Below are 16689 nucleotides of genomic sequence, written 5' to 3'. Positions count from 1 at the left end.
CTGTTTTCTGGGACTGAAGATGAACTAGAAGAGATAAATACCTTCAACGAGCTTTTTATAGAAGAAAACACAGAGAGGAAACACTGACGTACCCCAGCGGCTTTCCACCCACCCGCCCCAGAGAGAACAGCACGGAAGGAGGAGGCCCACATCAGTCCCAGCTTTCATTAGCACCTCTGCGAACTTCAGAGCAACAGACACGTGTGAACCTCCTTCCTTCAAAATGCAGGGATTTCTGTACTATTATTGCAAAGGACTGGGTATTTAAATCAATCTCAGACATTTATCTTCGATTTGCATGCATGAATACTCAGGGCATTATTCTAAGAGGCGTGCCGTGACAGGACTCCACACGAAACAGTGGGGCTTCATGAGACGTGCCCAGAAGCCCATTCCAGGGCGCAGTGATGCCCCATGACGATAATGAAGAAGGAAAAACCTAGACATACCGCTGCAGGGAAAACGTCTACAGCAAATTCTGACACCTGTTGCAGAGAACACACCAAAAATTAAAAACATGCCACTGTCAGTAGAACACGTTACGGGACAAAACACAATTCCCCACATTGGTCTCATGAAATATATTTGCAAAAACACCAAAATGTTAACAAAATTAGCTATCTGATACTACGTGATAGGCCTAGATCTTACTCATGTTTTCTTCATCTTCTATATCCATGACAAAATACTTTTGAGGGTTTCTTGACTGGCGGAGACTGTTTCTGTCTGAAAGACAGTAAGAAAATAGCATTTAGTGTGCCTATGATATGAGTAATGTGAAGTAAGTCTACCCTAAGGAAATAATTATAACATTATTACAAATTAAAGGAAAAAAATCATAAAATAAGAACTAGGTCTTGTTAGAGAAGTCAGATCTGCCATCTGGTACAAAATACTCCTCCTTGGCACATTCCAGTCCAGCAAAGGACTTCTCGCATGGATTCCAGTCCAGCAAAGGACTTCTCGTGTGGATTCCAGTCCAGCAAAGGACTTCTCGCGTGGATTCCAGTCCAGCAAAGGACTTCTCGCGTGGATTCTAGTCCAGCAAAGGACTTCTCACGTGGATTCTCCCACATGGAGGGATGATGAGGGTGGGACCAGGTCCCAGCAAGGGAGTTTCAGGGCCAGTGCCCAGGGACCTCACACCACTCTGAGGAGGGTGGGTTTGATTCCGGGCAATGGAGTGCCGTGAAGAGTGCTGAACTAGGGACAAAGGCACTGGCATCTGCACCCTGGAAAAACATCTGCTGCGGGATGGACTAAGGACACAACACGTCACGACAGATGGTGACAGACCTCAGAAGGGCGCTCACATACTTGCCATCTATCTTTACTCTGAATAGACTTTTGGCTTCCAGCTGTAAACTAAAGCCACACCGCAGAACCAGCACCCACAGCTTCTCTCTTAGCTACTTCTCTCTCACCTTGAATAGCTCCTCATGCAGACAAAACTAAAGTGCATATGACTGTTAAAATTCAATCTAATTTCTTAGCTACACAAAAGTACTATTTTGTTGGCAGGAGAAAACACAGGAAATCCTCAAAGAACAGGTATCACAATTTCTGGTTAACAAATTTAGGAATTTCCTCTTCTTAAATATTTTAGATACACTTTGTTAGACTGTATTAATACATGATCTATAATAAAGAATATCATCAAATTGCAATTGAGGAAAAAGAGGATTCGCAAATTTTATAATCACATTACTTTGTATACAAATAAAACTTACAAATCACTAAAAGGCAAACTCATTGCTCTTAGAAAATGGTGACTAAAATGTACTAAAACATGCATATATCTTATATATCTATATCAAATATCTAAAAATATGTATTTTAGATATATAGTTTTTCATGAAATCATTTGTTAATAACTTTCAATCTCACTATATTTCAGGCAAATGTGTTGCTAAAAGTTAAATGAGTTTCTCTTTAGAATCCTTTATTCAAGAAAGTCTGCCAGATAGTTTTAAAAGCATTATTATTTTATAGTCATTAATTATTTCAAGATATATTTTCTGAGAATCAATTACGTGCAAAGCACTTGTGCTAGACACAAGAATCTAAATCAGATTCTGAGAAACTTAAATGTAAATATTGCCTGAATAGCTGATTATATTAAGGAATTATGATACATTATTTTAGGTGTAGAAATGGTAATTCTCTTTTAGTGACATATACTGAAGTATTTACAAATAAAAGGACAATATCTAGGATTTACTTCAAAATAACTCAGTGGGGTGAGAAAAACATAGATGAGGTGTAGACAAAACCAGCCAAAGGGCCCTGGTTGGTAATTATTGATGTGGCTGACGGGCATGCAGAGTTCCTGATACAACTGTGTATTTGTATATGTTTTAATATTTTCATTATGGAAGGACTGATGAAAAGTGATTGGGTTAAGGTCTAGAATGGGAGGTGAGATGTAGGCACAGAGGGCAAGGCCCCTGTCTTGCAGGCAGGGCAGATGCCCTCAGTAGGCTGTGGGTGCTCCCAGGAGCCTCCTGGCTGGAGGGATCAGGCCAGAAAACTGGGGACATCCTCATTAAACTAGCTTCAGACGAGAGGTCTGGCTGAGCACATCATGAAGACGGGAAAACAGGTGGCGTGTGTGAAGGCACTGAGGTTATGCAGGCAAAGTGATGGCAAGGCGCTTCTCAGAAGCCCAGACTATAAACCGGAGGAACAACAAATAAGCCTGTCCAAATAGCTCTGTTCTTATTGGCTGAAACTCGTTTTAAATAGGCAAGGGAATGTCCTCAGTGGGAAGGCGAAGTTCTCCTTTTTCCTCTCATTAAATACAACTAAGAATCCTGGATATTATACATAAAACACACATAAAAAGACTGAGAGATGGCCGGGCGCGGTGGCTCAAGCCTGTAATCCCAGCACTTTGGGAGGCCGAGACGGGCGGATCACGAGGTCAGGAGATCGAGACCATCCTGGCTAACACGGTGAAACCCCGTCTCTACTAAAAAATACAACAAACTAGCCGGGCGAGGTGGCGGGCGCCTGTAGTCCCAGCTACTGGGGAGGCTGAGGCAGGAGAATGGCGTAAACCCGGGAGGCGGAGCTTGCAGTGAGCTGAGATCCGGCCACTGCACTCCAGCCCGGGCGACAAAAAAAAAAAAAAAAAAAAAAGACTGAGAGATGCAGAGAAAGCTGACAAGCCAGGGGGCCCTCAGGACCTGAAAAGCGACCCTGCATTTTCCTTTTGCTTCATTTTCTCAACATAGAGCTGAAGAAGCTAGAACCCAGAAACATCAGCAGGCATTGGCAAAAACAAAACACATAAAAAGCTGTAACAAAAGCTGCTCTCTCTGGCCAAAGGACCAGGAAAGAGGTAGCTCAGCAAGACAGAAAACTTTTTAGACAAGAATTGCTTGATTCCAGGCAAACACCACAGAGAAAACCTCAACCACACCGTCCCCGTGCCAGGCTGTATGGACAATCCAGAGTCCCCTTGTTGGGTGGTGTCTGACAAGGCTGAGTGACAAACCACAATTTTCATTCCCACCAGGCTCTAACAACCCCTTCCCTTCCCACATCACAATGCAGAGTCATGGAAGACTGTGTGGGGAACCTGGACTCTCTTCCCAGCTGGTAGAAACAACGCTAGCCTGTGCTGTCAGTGCAGGCTCCAAATGGAGCAGTGATGAGGCCCTCTCACAACGGGGAAGTATCCGGGAGCCCCAGTGGAGAACTTGGACTTATTCCCCATCCAGCAGTAATGAGACAGCATCCCTGCTTCCTCTGACACCATGGTGTATGAGAAAGTCAGCCAAAACAGAAGGCTTGAGTAAGATTTAGAGTCTCATAGTATCATATAAACAGGTTCCAATAAAAAATCACTTGTCACACCGAGAAACAGAAGATATCAAACTAAATGAAAAAAGACAATCAACAGATGCCAACAGGGAGATGACACAGATGTTAGAATTCTCTTAGAAAGACTTTAAAGTAGCCACCATCAAAAAGAATAAAGTGGGAGCAATCAGTCTAGCTGATCTCGGCATTTACTACAAAGCTACAGTCATCAAGACAGTACAGTGTTGGCAAGAGGCAGACGAGCAGATCACAAGAAGATAGCACAGAGAACCCCCAATAGACCACACAAATATGTCGAACTGATTTTGGACAAGGTTGCAAAAGCAATTCCACGAAGGAGGCACGGCCTTATTGGGGCAACTAGAGATCCAAAAAAATTAAGCTCAATTCAGGTCTCCTACCTTAGTCAAAACTTAACTCAAAATAGATTATGGGCTTACATGCAAAACATAAAACTATGAAACTTTCAGAAAGTCATAGGAGAAAATCCTCAGGATCTAGGGCTAGGCAAAGAGTTTTTAGACTTCACAGCAAAAGCACAATCCACAAAAGAAACAACTGACAAACTGGAAGTTGAAAACTTTTTCTCTGCAAACGCCCCTGTTAAAAAGATGAAAAAACAAGCTACAGACTGGAAGAAAATATTTGAAAAACACATATCCAACAAACAGAATATATAAGAAATTCTCAAAGCTCAACAGTAAAATAAATAAACAGTCCAATTAGAAAATGGGCAAAAGACATGAAGAGGATGTACAGATGGAAAATAAACTCATGAAAAGATGCTCAGGATCATGAGTCACCAGGGATATGCAACTGAGAACTACAGTGAGATAACTCCGCTGCATGCCTCTGAGAAGGGCTATTAAGCATAGTGTCGCTTTAAAAATAGTGACAGCCCCAAGTGAAAACGAAGCTGTGGAGAAGAGAGATCTCTCGTAGACTGCTGGCAGACATGTGAAATGGGATAGCTACTCCGGAAAGTAGTTTGGCAGTTTCCTGAAAATAAAACATGCAACTACCACATGACTCAGCAATTGTACTTCTGGGCATTTATCCCAGAGAAATGAAGGCTTATGTTCAGGTAAGTATTATTTCTTACAACTACATGTGAATCCATATTATCTCAAAATAAAAAGTTTTTTTATTATTTATTATTTTTTTTGAGAGTCTGGCTTGCCCAGGCTGGAGTGCAGTGGCACTATCTCGGCTCACTGCAACCTCTACCTCTCAGGTTCAAGCTGCCTGCCCCAGCCTCCTGAGTAGCTGGAATTACAGGGACACGCCACCATGCCCGGCTAATTTTTGTATTTTTAGTAGAAACAGGGTTTCACCATGTTGACTAGGCTGGTCTCGAACTCCTGACCTCAGGTGATCCACCCTCCTTGGCCTCCAAAGTGCTGGGATTACAGGCATGAGTCACCGCACCCAGCCTTCAAAATAAAAAGTTTATTAGTAATAGGCAGAAGACACACAAAAGGCTAATTTAATTCTTATATATAATTAATCAATAATTGGTTTGCTTGAGAAGGCTGACTTCTCTCAGATACCTGGGATCAGGGAAAACAAACTTTACAACAACAATAAAAGTGCTGAGGCACAGGAGTGAGCCCAGCTCATGTAGTTCACCTAATTCACGTAGTTCACCTTTTTTCCTGCGCTTACGTATTAAAATTCTTTTAAAAGGACATGGAAAATGTCTCACAGTAGAAAACAATCATGCCGAGTGTGGTGGCAGGTGAGTACCTGCAGGTACCGCCCACATTAAGAATGGGAGCTACAAATCTCTTGCAGAGCAGAAGCCAACATTTTCAGCTTTGACAAATGCCAACTCTTATACCAAAGGTTATAAAACAAAGCAAAATAGCAAATGCAAACACTTCAGCACATTTCACAGAGCTATTTTTTCTTTCCTTTTTAAAAGAACCTCTTATTTTTTTTTTTTTTTTTTTTTGAGGCGGAGTCTCGCTCTGTCGCCGGGACTGGAGTGCAGTGGCCGGATCTCAGCTCACTGCAAGCTCCGCCTCCCGGGTTCACGCCATTCTCCTGCCTCAGCCTCCGGAGTAGCTGGGACTACAGGCGCCCGCCACCTCGCCCGGCTAGTTTTTGTATTTTTAGTAGAGACGGGGTTTCACCGTGTTAGCCAGGATGGTCTCGATCTCCTGACCTCGTGATCCGCCCGTCTCGGCCTCCCAAAGTGCTGGGATTACAGGCTTGAGCCACCGCGCCCGGCCTAAAAGAACCTCTTATGACCTGAACCACAAACAAGTAAGAATTAAAGCCCTATCAAATATCCCCTATGGAACAAAATTCCAACAATGGTCCATTTTTAAAAAGCCTTATTTGATAGCAATATTCAGAACAACCTCTTAATTTCTCAGAATGCCTCCTAATGCAGTAAGAAGTAAACAGAGCTGGGAGGTGGTGAGTGTGGAAGAACACTGAACTTGGTTGCAGAAGACCTGAGACTTCAGTTGCACTTGGTTCCAGGTACAAATCCAACTTTTTTTTTAATGGAACTAGACAAGCTGATTCTAATGTTTACATGAAAAGGATAAACAGACTCAAATACTCAGGAAAACTCTGAACCAAAGGAGCAGGTGGCTTAGTCCTTCCTGTTAGAAATAAAGAGCCTCAGTGCCTAAAGCAACACAGCATGGCTCACGGACAAAGAGGGTCAATGTGATGGGAAAAAAAAATCCAGAATCAGACACAACACATCCAGACACAGAATATTTGGTAAAGGTGGCATCTTAAATCAGGGACATATGAATGTGCTTTTTATTTTTAATAAACAGGACCAGACACTGGGTGCCGACATGGAAGAAGATCAAGCTGGATCAAACAAGGCCATTCCCTCACCATGTCCTGATCATTTCTTCATGAGCTCGCTTTTGATTTCAGCTAACATGATCAAATTGGCAATGTTATATGTTTTATACTGGGGGTACGTAAATGATGGTTACGTTATTCTTTGCACCTTTTTATAGATACTTACATTGCAACCACAAGAATAAACAATATATATAAATATAATGTTCTTATCAACTTTGGACAATGAGTGTACCTACCCTTTTTCTCCCCTTCCCTTAATGAAAAACCATACCCTGGAATAAAATATTAAAAACATGATTTATTTACACCAAAGATGCATCAGAACTTGAATAGTCTCTATTGTGCTGGTAAAAAATGCCATCTTTAGGAGTCCACTAAAAGTTTACAGATTAAAAACTGTTTAAGACAACTGGTGAACGGGATTAAAATTACTAACATATATTACTGGATTAAATCCATTTTCCCCTCACAAATGGATAGCTTTGAGAAAACTTTTACATATTGTTTATGACTGCTATGGGTTCCATATTTAATAGCTTTGAACTGCAAACTAAAAAAAAAAGAGAAACGTTATTAAAGTGCAGATTATTCATGTTGATTCTTTACTATACATCAAGCAGCATTCCAAAGCTAGATTAACTTTGTAGCAAAAAAATTGAATGATGATTTGCTCATTTAACAAAAGCAATTGAAGTATAAACCTCTTACATCATTTGAACGAAAACAATCTGAAACTCAACAAGCGAATCCTGCATGTTTAGAGATACACTTCACCTCATAATTTACATTTTGCTTTCAGTATTATCTAAACCAAACAGTATCACTAAAGTGTTCCAAAATATTCAATTGATAATACTTTCAGTGAAATATTTTACCTTCTAGGAAATGCTCCCTGCAATCTGCTGCTAAGTGAATCTTTATAGAGATTTTGTACACATTGAGCAAGATACAGATCTTGTACACAGAGCAAGCAAGATTTGTGCCTAATTTTCAGCAAACGCATTTTTTCTAGTGCAACGCAAAAGGAGATAATTAAAACAAGCATAATAATGTACAATATTCATCATATTAAGTGGGAAATATTGATGAGAATAGGAATCTACTGAAACAGAAGAGGAAATTCTATCAATGACAAATGACAGAAAGTAACATGTAGAGGTGTCCGTCAGGGCACCTTGCACAGGGCACTAACACCTCAGTTGCCCAGTCAGCAACTTCATCAAACTGTGGCTCTAGTTCTTCCCTCATTAAAAGGGATGCATCATGGGAGAAGCACATGCCAATAGTACAGACAGTAGTAGACTGGCCTAGCAAGGCAGCTCTAGGGCGGCTGGGCGGGGGTGGGCCTGGTGAGGCCTGGGTGCTCCAAGGGGCCTCAAGTAAGGTGTTTTCAGCTTTGACAAATGCCAGCACCTTGTCCACCCGGCCACCCGGGGAAGCAGATATACCAATGCACACAAGTAAATCTTGTTGCCTCGTTGCACCCATCTGTCCCTGCACTGCACGCAGCAGGCGCTCAGGCCAGACACCTGGAGACTACCTGGTTCTCTCTCCCCTCTTACGCCACACCCCATGTCACTAGCTCTTCTCCCAAAGTTGGGCTAAACACATCAGCCCGTCCGCCTCTGCCCTGCTGTTACCATTCAGCTTATGCAGGAGCCTCTCTGCCTTCTCTTGACCCTGAGAGCCCCTCTCCTCGCAGCAACCAGGACTACGTCTTTATAAATAAAAAACGTGCTCTAACACATGCCCATGTGTCACGGCTACTGGGAACATCGTCAGCCCTTTGCCATGCCCACCAGAGCCTCTCCAACTTCCTGGGGTGCTTCCCTGTTCCCTCCTTGCCATGTCCTCGTGCAAGGCTTCATCAGACCTCACCTCCTACTGCTCAAGTCCCAGCTCACACAACACCAACCCACCCCAGTGCTCCCCTCCCTCTCCCTCCACACAGTGCAATCCACAATTTGTCTCCCTGTTTGTGGCCTGCCTCTCCCAGCAGGCTGTGAAGCCCACATGGCTGGGGCAGGCTCAGTCTTCTCCACCCCTCCACCCTGGGCACCATGCCTGCCCCACAGGAACACTGTGCACTGAGTTCCTCCACCCCCAGCTTTTCCTTGGCAGCCCCTGTACTTGTGCCAACACAGGGGCACACTTGGGGCTTTCGTGGCCTACTTCAGGCCCCGTGGACACATGCAACGGCTGTCCTCCCCTGTCCAGTGTCTTCACTTGGCTGCTACAGTTGTTTCCTAAAAACAAACCATACAATCCTCTGGGCGCCAAAACATCCCTGAGATGCCTGCACATCCTAGATGGCGCCTGCAATGCGGCAGTGGCTCTGCAGCTTTCTGCTCTTTAAAATAGGGCCATGTATTGGTCTTCACCAGAAGGAAGAAGCATGAACTTCTACCATTTATTATTAATCTGTAATTGTTATTGAAAGGTACCAACTGGTGGCAACTGTTCAAACGTACACTAGTTGTCACCAATTTAGGGATCAGCAAAAAAAGCACACAGCCCAAGCTGACTGTGTCGAGCGAACTTGGCTATGGAAACGTGGGACAGACAGCTACTCTGAGTCTACAGGAGCAGGGCCAAGGGCCCCAAACCAAACACAGCAAGCATGGGGACAAGCGTGGCAGAGCACAGAGGGCCAGATGTCCCCCGAGTTTCCCTTCAGTCACCCCACTCACTGCTGCCTGGTACTCAGCATCACCCTGAGCAGGCCCAGGGAGCACACTGTCCACACCCCTGACTCCCATAGGCCCCAGCAGCACCCAGGAGGTTGCATGTATGCTACCATTGTGGTGAAACTGCACAAGGCTCGCTGCTGTGGATGGAGCTGTGGGCGCCACAGGCCTTGAGGGCCCAGAGTCAGTACCCCGGTGGGGGTCCTTGAGGGCCCAGAGTCAGCACCCCCCGTGGGGGTCCTTGAGGGCCCAGAGTCAGCGCCCCCAGTGGGGGGCCTTGAGGGCCCAGAGTCAGCGCCCCTGGTGGGGGGTCTTGTGGACCCAGAGTCAGTGCTCCTGGTTGAGCGGGGGGATTCCTGGCTCCTTGTGCAGAGTTGGTTACCCCTCTCTGCTCACTCTCCCCATGGCCTGACCACCCTGCTTTTCCCACCAGGCCCTGAGCTCTTCTAGGGCAGACTTAAGCCTCATCCTCAGCGTCCACAGCTCTCAGTCGGGTGCTTCCTGTGAGGAAGATCGTGGATGCTTCCAATTGTGGTGTCCTCAACTAACTAATCACAGCCAGGGAACATTACCTGTGCCCTGTTGCCTTTTGGGACCACGTGGGCTGTATCCACTTTCTCCAAAACACATCTAAACTTGATTGCAAACTTAGAGGAACTAACCTCTAAGTCCTTAAAGCAGAAACATTTGTAAATGAAAGGGCTTTAAATTGGTTACTATTGATGTGAAAGGGATCTACTTAGTACAATCCTCAGTAACAACTGTTTTCCCATGCAGCGACGTGATTGTCCTCTTCTAAGAAACAGAAACACCTTGCTGGGTCACTCTGGACGGGAAGCCTCTGACCAGCCTGCGGTCTGCAGAACGACAGCTGGACGAGCGGGCAAGGGAGCACTGGGCGAGAGTCTGGGACTGAGCCTGTTTCAGGCCCTCGAGCTCTCCGACCTGGATCTGAAGTGTCTGGTGCTGTGAGTTAAGACTCACATCTGGGTCTGAAGTGTCTGGTGCTGTGAGTTGAGACTCACATCTTCCCGGAGCCTGTTTCAGGCCCTCGAGCTCTCCAACCTGGGTCTGAAGTGTCTGGTGCTGTGAGCTGAGACTCTCTCACACCTTCTTGGTGGTGGTTCTACAGGCGGGGCAAGCCCTGGTGATTCAGCACCAGCACAGCATCTGCATAAAGGAGCACTCATGGGCATCAGCTACCATCCCTAAAGCAAGGAGTGGGGCTTTCGTGGACAGACCTGCATGCCCCTGCTTCCCCATGTCCCTAGTCAGGTATGGCTCTTTTTGGTAAATCAGAGCCCAGTGTCACAGGATCCTCAGGGTATCATTTTTCCGGCCAGAAACCTCTGTCACTGGTGGTGCCTTTACCCGAGTTTTGCTTGGGCCTGCTGGGCTCATTCTGCCCACACAGCATGGCAGGCTGAGCTCAGTTCATACCTCTGGCTTGGATCCCATGCCTGCCAAGGGTGAGCCAGGCATGGAGTGGGAAGGGATGTGTGAGTGAGTGGACATGGGGTCCAGCCATTGTGTACAGCCAGGCACACTGGCTGTGGCAGGCTGGGCAGCTCCAGGCACTGGCATGGGCACTGGCTCCCTGCAAGGCTGCAGCTGAACCAGGCATACCACACATAGCTTCCATGGCTGAAACCGGGAACATGGTGGTGCCCAGAAGCCTGGAAACACCAGGAACTGCAGGGTCCCAACGAGGGCGTCACCGCCCTGGCTCAGGGAGCTCCTAGTCTGGGCTCCCTGAAGGGCTGCAGTTCTTCTCTCCTCTCCTCGTTGCTTGCAACGTGGCAAGCAAAGGGTGTGTTTCAGCCCTGTTTCTGTTACAGCTCTTTCAGCCCTGCCATTCAGCAGGTCTCAAGTTCTTCTCCCGTGTCCAGGAAGAAAGAGGGGCATGGACAAGTGGAAGGTGAGCAATGCAAAGAGGTGCTTCACTGAGTGACAGAACAGCTCAGAGAGACCCGCAGTGGGTAGCTCTTCTCCACAAGCAGGTCGTCCCTTCTTCTGCCCGAGTCTGGCTGAGTCCGGGCAGAAGAGGATATAAGCTTCAGAGGAGAGAAAGTGTGTGGTGATTGGTCCATGGGCAGCCATGGGTGGGCCCGGGAAAAGCACCAGAGGTTCTCACTCTGGTCTGCGGAACTGGCAGCCTGGTCCCCAGGCCTCAAGCCCTCTGTAAGCTGAAGGTGGAGTTTCACCAGGGACCCTCCCCTTTCTTCCCAGGAGTTTGTCTGCCTCCTGCCACCATTATCCTGCCGTCCACAGTGCGCATGGCACCCAGGCTGTTCCTGCTGAGGGGCACCTGCAAGGCCTGCACTGTGCTGCCCTCAGTCCCACATTGGCCTCCCTCTCATGCTCCTCAGTGCCCAAAGTCCGGAGGGGGCCGAGGCAGCAGAATGCTGGCATGTCAGCATTGCCCTGAGCAAACACACACCCAGCCAGGTTGTGATAGTGCCCCAGCTCAGCCACAACTTTGCTCTGAAATGGGAGCAGGCGCTGGGAGCAGGGAGAGAGCAGGCAGCGGGAGCAGGCACTTCTGAGCCTGTTGGGGCAGGGGGCTTCCTGGGCCCTGGCGAGTGCAGGGATGCCTGGGTCCATAGCTGCTAACGGGTGGCTGCAGCGGTGCCCAGGATGGCGGGGCTCCTGCTCCTCCAACCTGCAGGGGGTCCCGGCTCCCACCAGCTCCATGGAGCACAGAGCCCCAGCCTCCCCTGCTGCAGCTGACACATGGCAGCAGCAACTCCAGACAGGCTGCAGCTGCCATCACCAGCTTCATCCACACTACAAAAACTGATCTTGACTAAAACACTAGATGGTACTGACTACAGCAAGCAAATGCAGGCCAATGAATCCTGCCAAGTGATTTGCAGTATAAATCCTATAAAGCAGATTTTTAAAACCCTGGCTATTTATACTCTCAGGAGAACTACAGTAATTCTTACAGAAATACATTTTCAGTCACGTTTTAACTTGTTTTCTGTTAACCTTCTAAGTGCACACCTTCTGTGCAAGTTGATTACTTAACAACACAATGACCCTAACAGAAAATGGGATAATAACACAGAGTTCAAATTGTGGAAAACAATTTACAAAACAGGAGTGAAGCCCAAATTCAGTATACGCTCTGTAAGGAGGACACTCACCATGACGAAATGATTAGGTGGCAAATAAAAGTCTACCTTGTTTACAATAAAAATCCATAATGTTATGAGTGGAAGTCATATCCAGAAAGATTTATATCCAGGAAGATATAAAATCTAGAACATGCTGCTTATATTTAATTGATTAACAATATTTAGCCCTGAGATAACTAAACAGAAGTAAGCAACTGGTATTTTAAAAAACACAATCATCATTGGCAAAGCACTGCTGGGGCAACTCTAAGGGAACAAAGCTGAATCAGAGAGCATGGTGAGAGTTACAAATGTGCATGGAACATGTGAACACACATACGTTGCAAGACAGTAAGCAAGGAGAAGGCTGAAAGCCACTTCTTCTAATGGGAGTTAAACAACCAAATAGAAAGAGGCTATGCGAACGTCTGTAAGCCCTCCCACTGCAGCGGCTCCCGGCAGGGATCTCCCACCTCCTTCGGTCCAGCTCTACAGGGATCTGTGAAAATGATGAAGGTTAATTTGTCCAGTTACCCTGCACCCTGAGTCCACTGGATAAAGACCATGTGTTTTCCTTCCACATAAGGGACCTGGAGCCTGTGCCTTGACAGAAGGTAGCCCCTTCCTGATGGGCCTGAATGGAGGCAGACATGGTGACCTCCCTGAAAGTTAGAACCAAGTTTCTGTGGTCAACCTTCCAGCAGCTACTAGGATCGATAATATAAAGACAAACAACCAATTTAAAAAGCGGTAGACAAAATGTGAGCAAAATTCATAAAAGAATAAATGCAAACAGGCTTTAATACGTTGACTTTTGAAAGTTTCCTTTCATTCTGTAGAAAGCAAAGATAGTTGTCAAAGTGACACAGCATGGAAGTGACAGGTTGGCTCAGGACCAGGGAAAAGGGTCACTTTCTATGGTGAGCAGCACCCATCTGGCCTCCTGGAAGCCAACACGGCCAGGCCTCCCATAGGGAGCAGCCCCCTTGGCCTGACATACCTTGTTCACACTGCTGTCCAGAGGGTAAAACAACCCCAAAAGTCAGAAGGGGCTGGCAATGGGAGAGGACTACGGTGGTTAGGAGGTGCAAAGGGACCCATTTGCCTCCCGTTGGACACCAGGAATGAAGCTGGAGGGACGCGGCCACCCCTCTTGTACGCTCACATCATCCTTCAAGGCAGAAGTTAGGCATTATTGCACTCCTGGTCATAATAACACAAACATACAAAGCCTTAAACACTTCTAAATCTAATTCAGCACTAGGAATTGGAAGAAAATTATCATGGCTTTGCTCCCATTCAGAGATCTAGCTTCAAGGATGATGATATCGTTCGGCTGTGTCCCCACCCAAACCTCATCTTGAACTGTAGCTCTCACGGTTCCCACACGTGCGGGAGGGACCCAGTGGGAGATAATTGAGTCACGGGCGCAATTTCCCCCATACTGTTCTCGTGGTAGTGAAGAAGGCCCACGAGATCTGACATTTTTAAAAGGAGTTTCCCCCTTTCGCTTGGTTCTCATTTCTCTCTTTGCTGGCTGCCATGTAAGACGTCCCTTTGTCCCTCCTTCATCTTCCATCATGACTGTGAGGCCTCTGCAGCCATGTGGAACTGTGAATCAATTAAACCTCTTACCTTTATAAATTACTCAGTCTTTATTAGCAGTGCAAAAACAGACTAATGCAGATGATCACCTTTTTCATAAAGTTTTTCATAAAGTTTATTTTGTATCTATGTTTCCTAATTCTTACAATGAACATGTACTGCTTCCATAAGAAAAAAAGTTAAATTTTATTCTAAGCCTTCCTCCTACATACAAGAATATGCTTTACTCTATACAGAATTCCACATGCAGTCTGGAAGGAGAGCAGACCCACGGGAGACTGAGCCACACTCCAACCCACCACGAGCTGTCTCTGCAGTCTTATCTGTAACCACCATCAACCAAAAGAACTGTATGCTTTTCCATGATATTACACAAAATATTGTATGCCCTGTACATTCTAGCATACTGTCAGGTCTCAGACAGCCTGTGCAATTGGCCCAAATACAGGCAGAATAAATAGCTGCTAAGCAGAGGGACACCCGCGGGGTGTGGGGATGTGAGGAAGGTAGGACAGCTCAGCTTTGGTGGAGGAAGTGGGGGAAACACATATGGGACCTGTGAGCCCTGAGCACGAGGCTGCTGCACAGTGGCTTCAGGGAGGTCCCTCCCCAAATCCCCAAGAGCCACAAAATGATGTCACTGGTACAGGACCAAAGATCCCTAAACTCTCTGACATAATTTTGCAAATCTAAGGCATTTATTCCATCCTATTATCACTACTACACATACTATATATTTCACACCTAACAAATTATGTGTTTTATAAGGCCTAGAGCAAAACTTCCAGATGGTTCCATTTGCTTCCACATTCTGACTCACTGTGTTCTACACTGACACCCTCTTCAGATGGGGCTCTGAAGGCAATGATCAGAAAGAACCCCCAAAGGATGAAGCCAGTGGCTGAGAGAACGACGGACAAAGGAGTCCCCCCCCCGACCTTCCCCCACCGGGAAGAATCAGGGTCTGGAGAATGAGGACACTCCCTGCTGTGCAGGGTGCAGGAAGCTGGCAAGACAGGGCCAGGCTGGGCCCTTCCACCTCCTCTCCTGAATAAGTGTATTTTATTGCGGTTCTGCTGTCGCTGCGTGGCTCCCAGGCTGCCGGCCCACGACGAGCCATAGCCAGACCAATGAAGCAACACTCAGGGATCACCCTGAGGTCTGGACACCAGCTGGAAAGAGGTGATGGGCAAGGACCCAGGCTCACTTCCTGTGGGGTTCTGTGCAATTTGTGGCGGGTGCCACTGCATCTAGGCCGACTCACACAGCTTCCTGCGTGCTTCCCTGTATTCTTTCTCGCCTATCTATTGCTGGACTAGAAGCAACTGCCAAAGTTAACTCCAGAACCTTCTGTTAGAGAACAGAGCTTCTTCCAGGATGGAAGAAGCCTAGGTCACTGAGTGACTTTGAGGGCCAGCTGTGCCACAGAGCATCCCCCCTGCTTCTGATGTGGTCATAGGCCCTGGCCCTTCTTGTCCCTGTCCCCCGTTTCCCCAACCCTATGCACGTATGTCCATACGCGTTCAAACGTACAGAGCCACACTGATCCACGCACTCGTTTCCCGCCTCAGCCCAGCATGCCTAACCAACGGCAAGCTTTAGAAAGCTACATGAACTCCTGAGGCAGACACTCAGCAACAAAATCACAGCTCAGAGCCAGCGCGTGAGAGCACAAACTTCAGAGGGCCCTGCCTTCGTGAAGGTGTGCACTGTGAAGTGCACACGCAGCAGCAATGCATTTGAAAGACTGTCCACTTTGCTCTACTTGACACAATCTAAGTAAGTTCCTGCTTATTTGAAAATTGTAGCTAATTTTCTGGAATCAAAGGGAAAAAAAGACAACAATGTAAACTTTATTTTCAATATTAATACTTATAATTACACTAAGAATTGGCACTGTTACAATTTGCTTTGGATCCAATTTCCATAGTATTTCAAGTGCAATTTCACAAATCTACTTCTATACGCTTGCTTCACAATTTCAACTGTTAACCTAGAGTGTATGTGCCTGTGCTTAAACTGTACCCTGTAGATGAGAGGAACTCCTGCCTAGGCAGCAGAGTCTCTCTTGTGCTGTGAGGCCCATCAGCACAAATGCAGTGAAAGGTATACACATAGCCATTACAACAGGCTCTAGGAGATATGGGCCCTCTATCCATAATGCTGCTGTCCACTGGGGGTTCAACCTTCCTTACTTGGGCCCCTCTCCTGGCAGACACTGCTAGAGAATGGTGTCTTCCATTCTCACCAGATACTGGGGAATATCCCTTCCCACTACTACACATATAGTGCAGCAGTGACAAATCACATAAATCCACCCTCTTCATACACCTAGTGGGATTTCAGGTGGCCCATTCCAGAACAAACCTCAAGCCTGAAAGCTGTGGCTGCCCCCTGCTACTGCCATCCCGTTACCCCCTAAGCATGTCCAAACCCCTGATGCCAGCATGCAGAAGGGTGTAATGGGTACTTGTTGGATGAACAGAACAAGAGATTGATGGAGGAGTGGGTGGAAGGGTGGATGGATGAGTGGATGACAGATGATGGCTGATGGGTGATGGGTGGATGGATGGATGATGGGTAATGGGTGATGACGGATGGGTGGATGGATGGGT

At 46.6% G+C, this 16689-nt stretch overlaps 1 protein-coding gene across 1 annotated transcript in view; it reads right to left on the bottom strand.

The window, feature by feature from the left end:
* The window catches only part of ADARB1 (adenosine deaminase, RNA-specific, B1), a 61083-nt gene that overhangs the window by 39552 nt on the left and 4842 nt on the right, over positions 1 to 16689 (bottom strand). The window contains exon 2 of the mRNA XM_011954191.1: positions 652 to 726. Coding sequence (XP_011809581.1) covers positions 652 to 726 — 75 coding nt within the window. The remainder of the gene's footprint in view (positions 1 to 651; positions 727 to 16689) is intronic.

This window comes from Colobus angolensis, unplaced genomic scaffold (assembly GCF_000951035.1).
Source record: "Colobus angolensis palliatus isolate OR3802 unplaced genomic scaffold, Cang.pa_1.0 Scaffold38, whole genome shotgun sequence".
In the NCBI taxonomy this organism is placed as follows: Eukaryota; Metazoa; Chordata; class Mammalia; order Primates; family Cercopithecidae; genus Colobus; species Colobus angolensis.
Note: the sequence above shows the minus strand (reverse complement) of the source record. Positions and strands in the feature narration are given on the sequence as shown.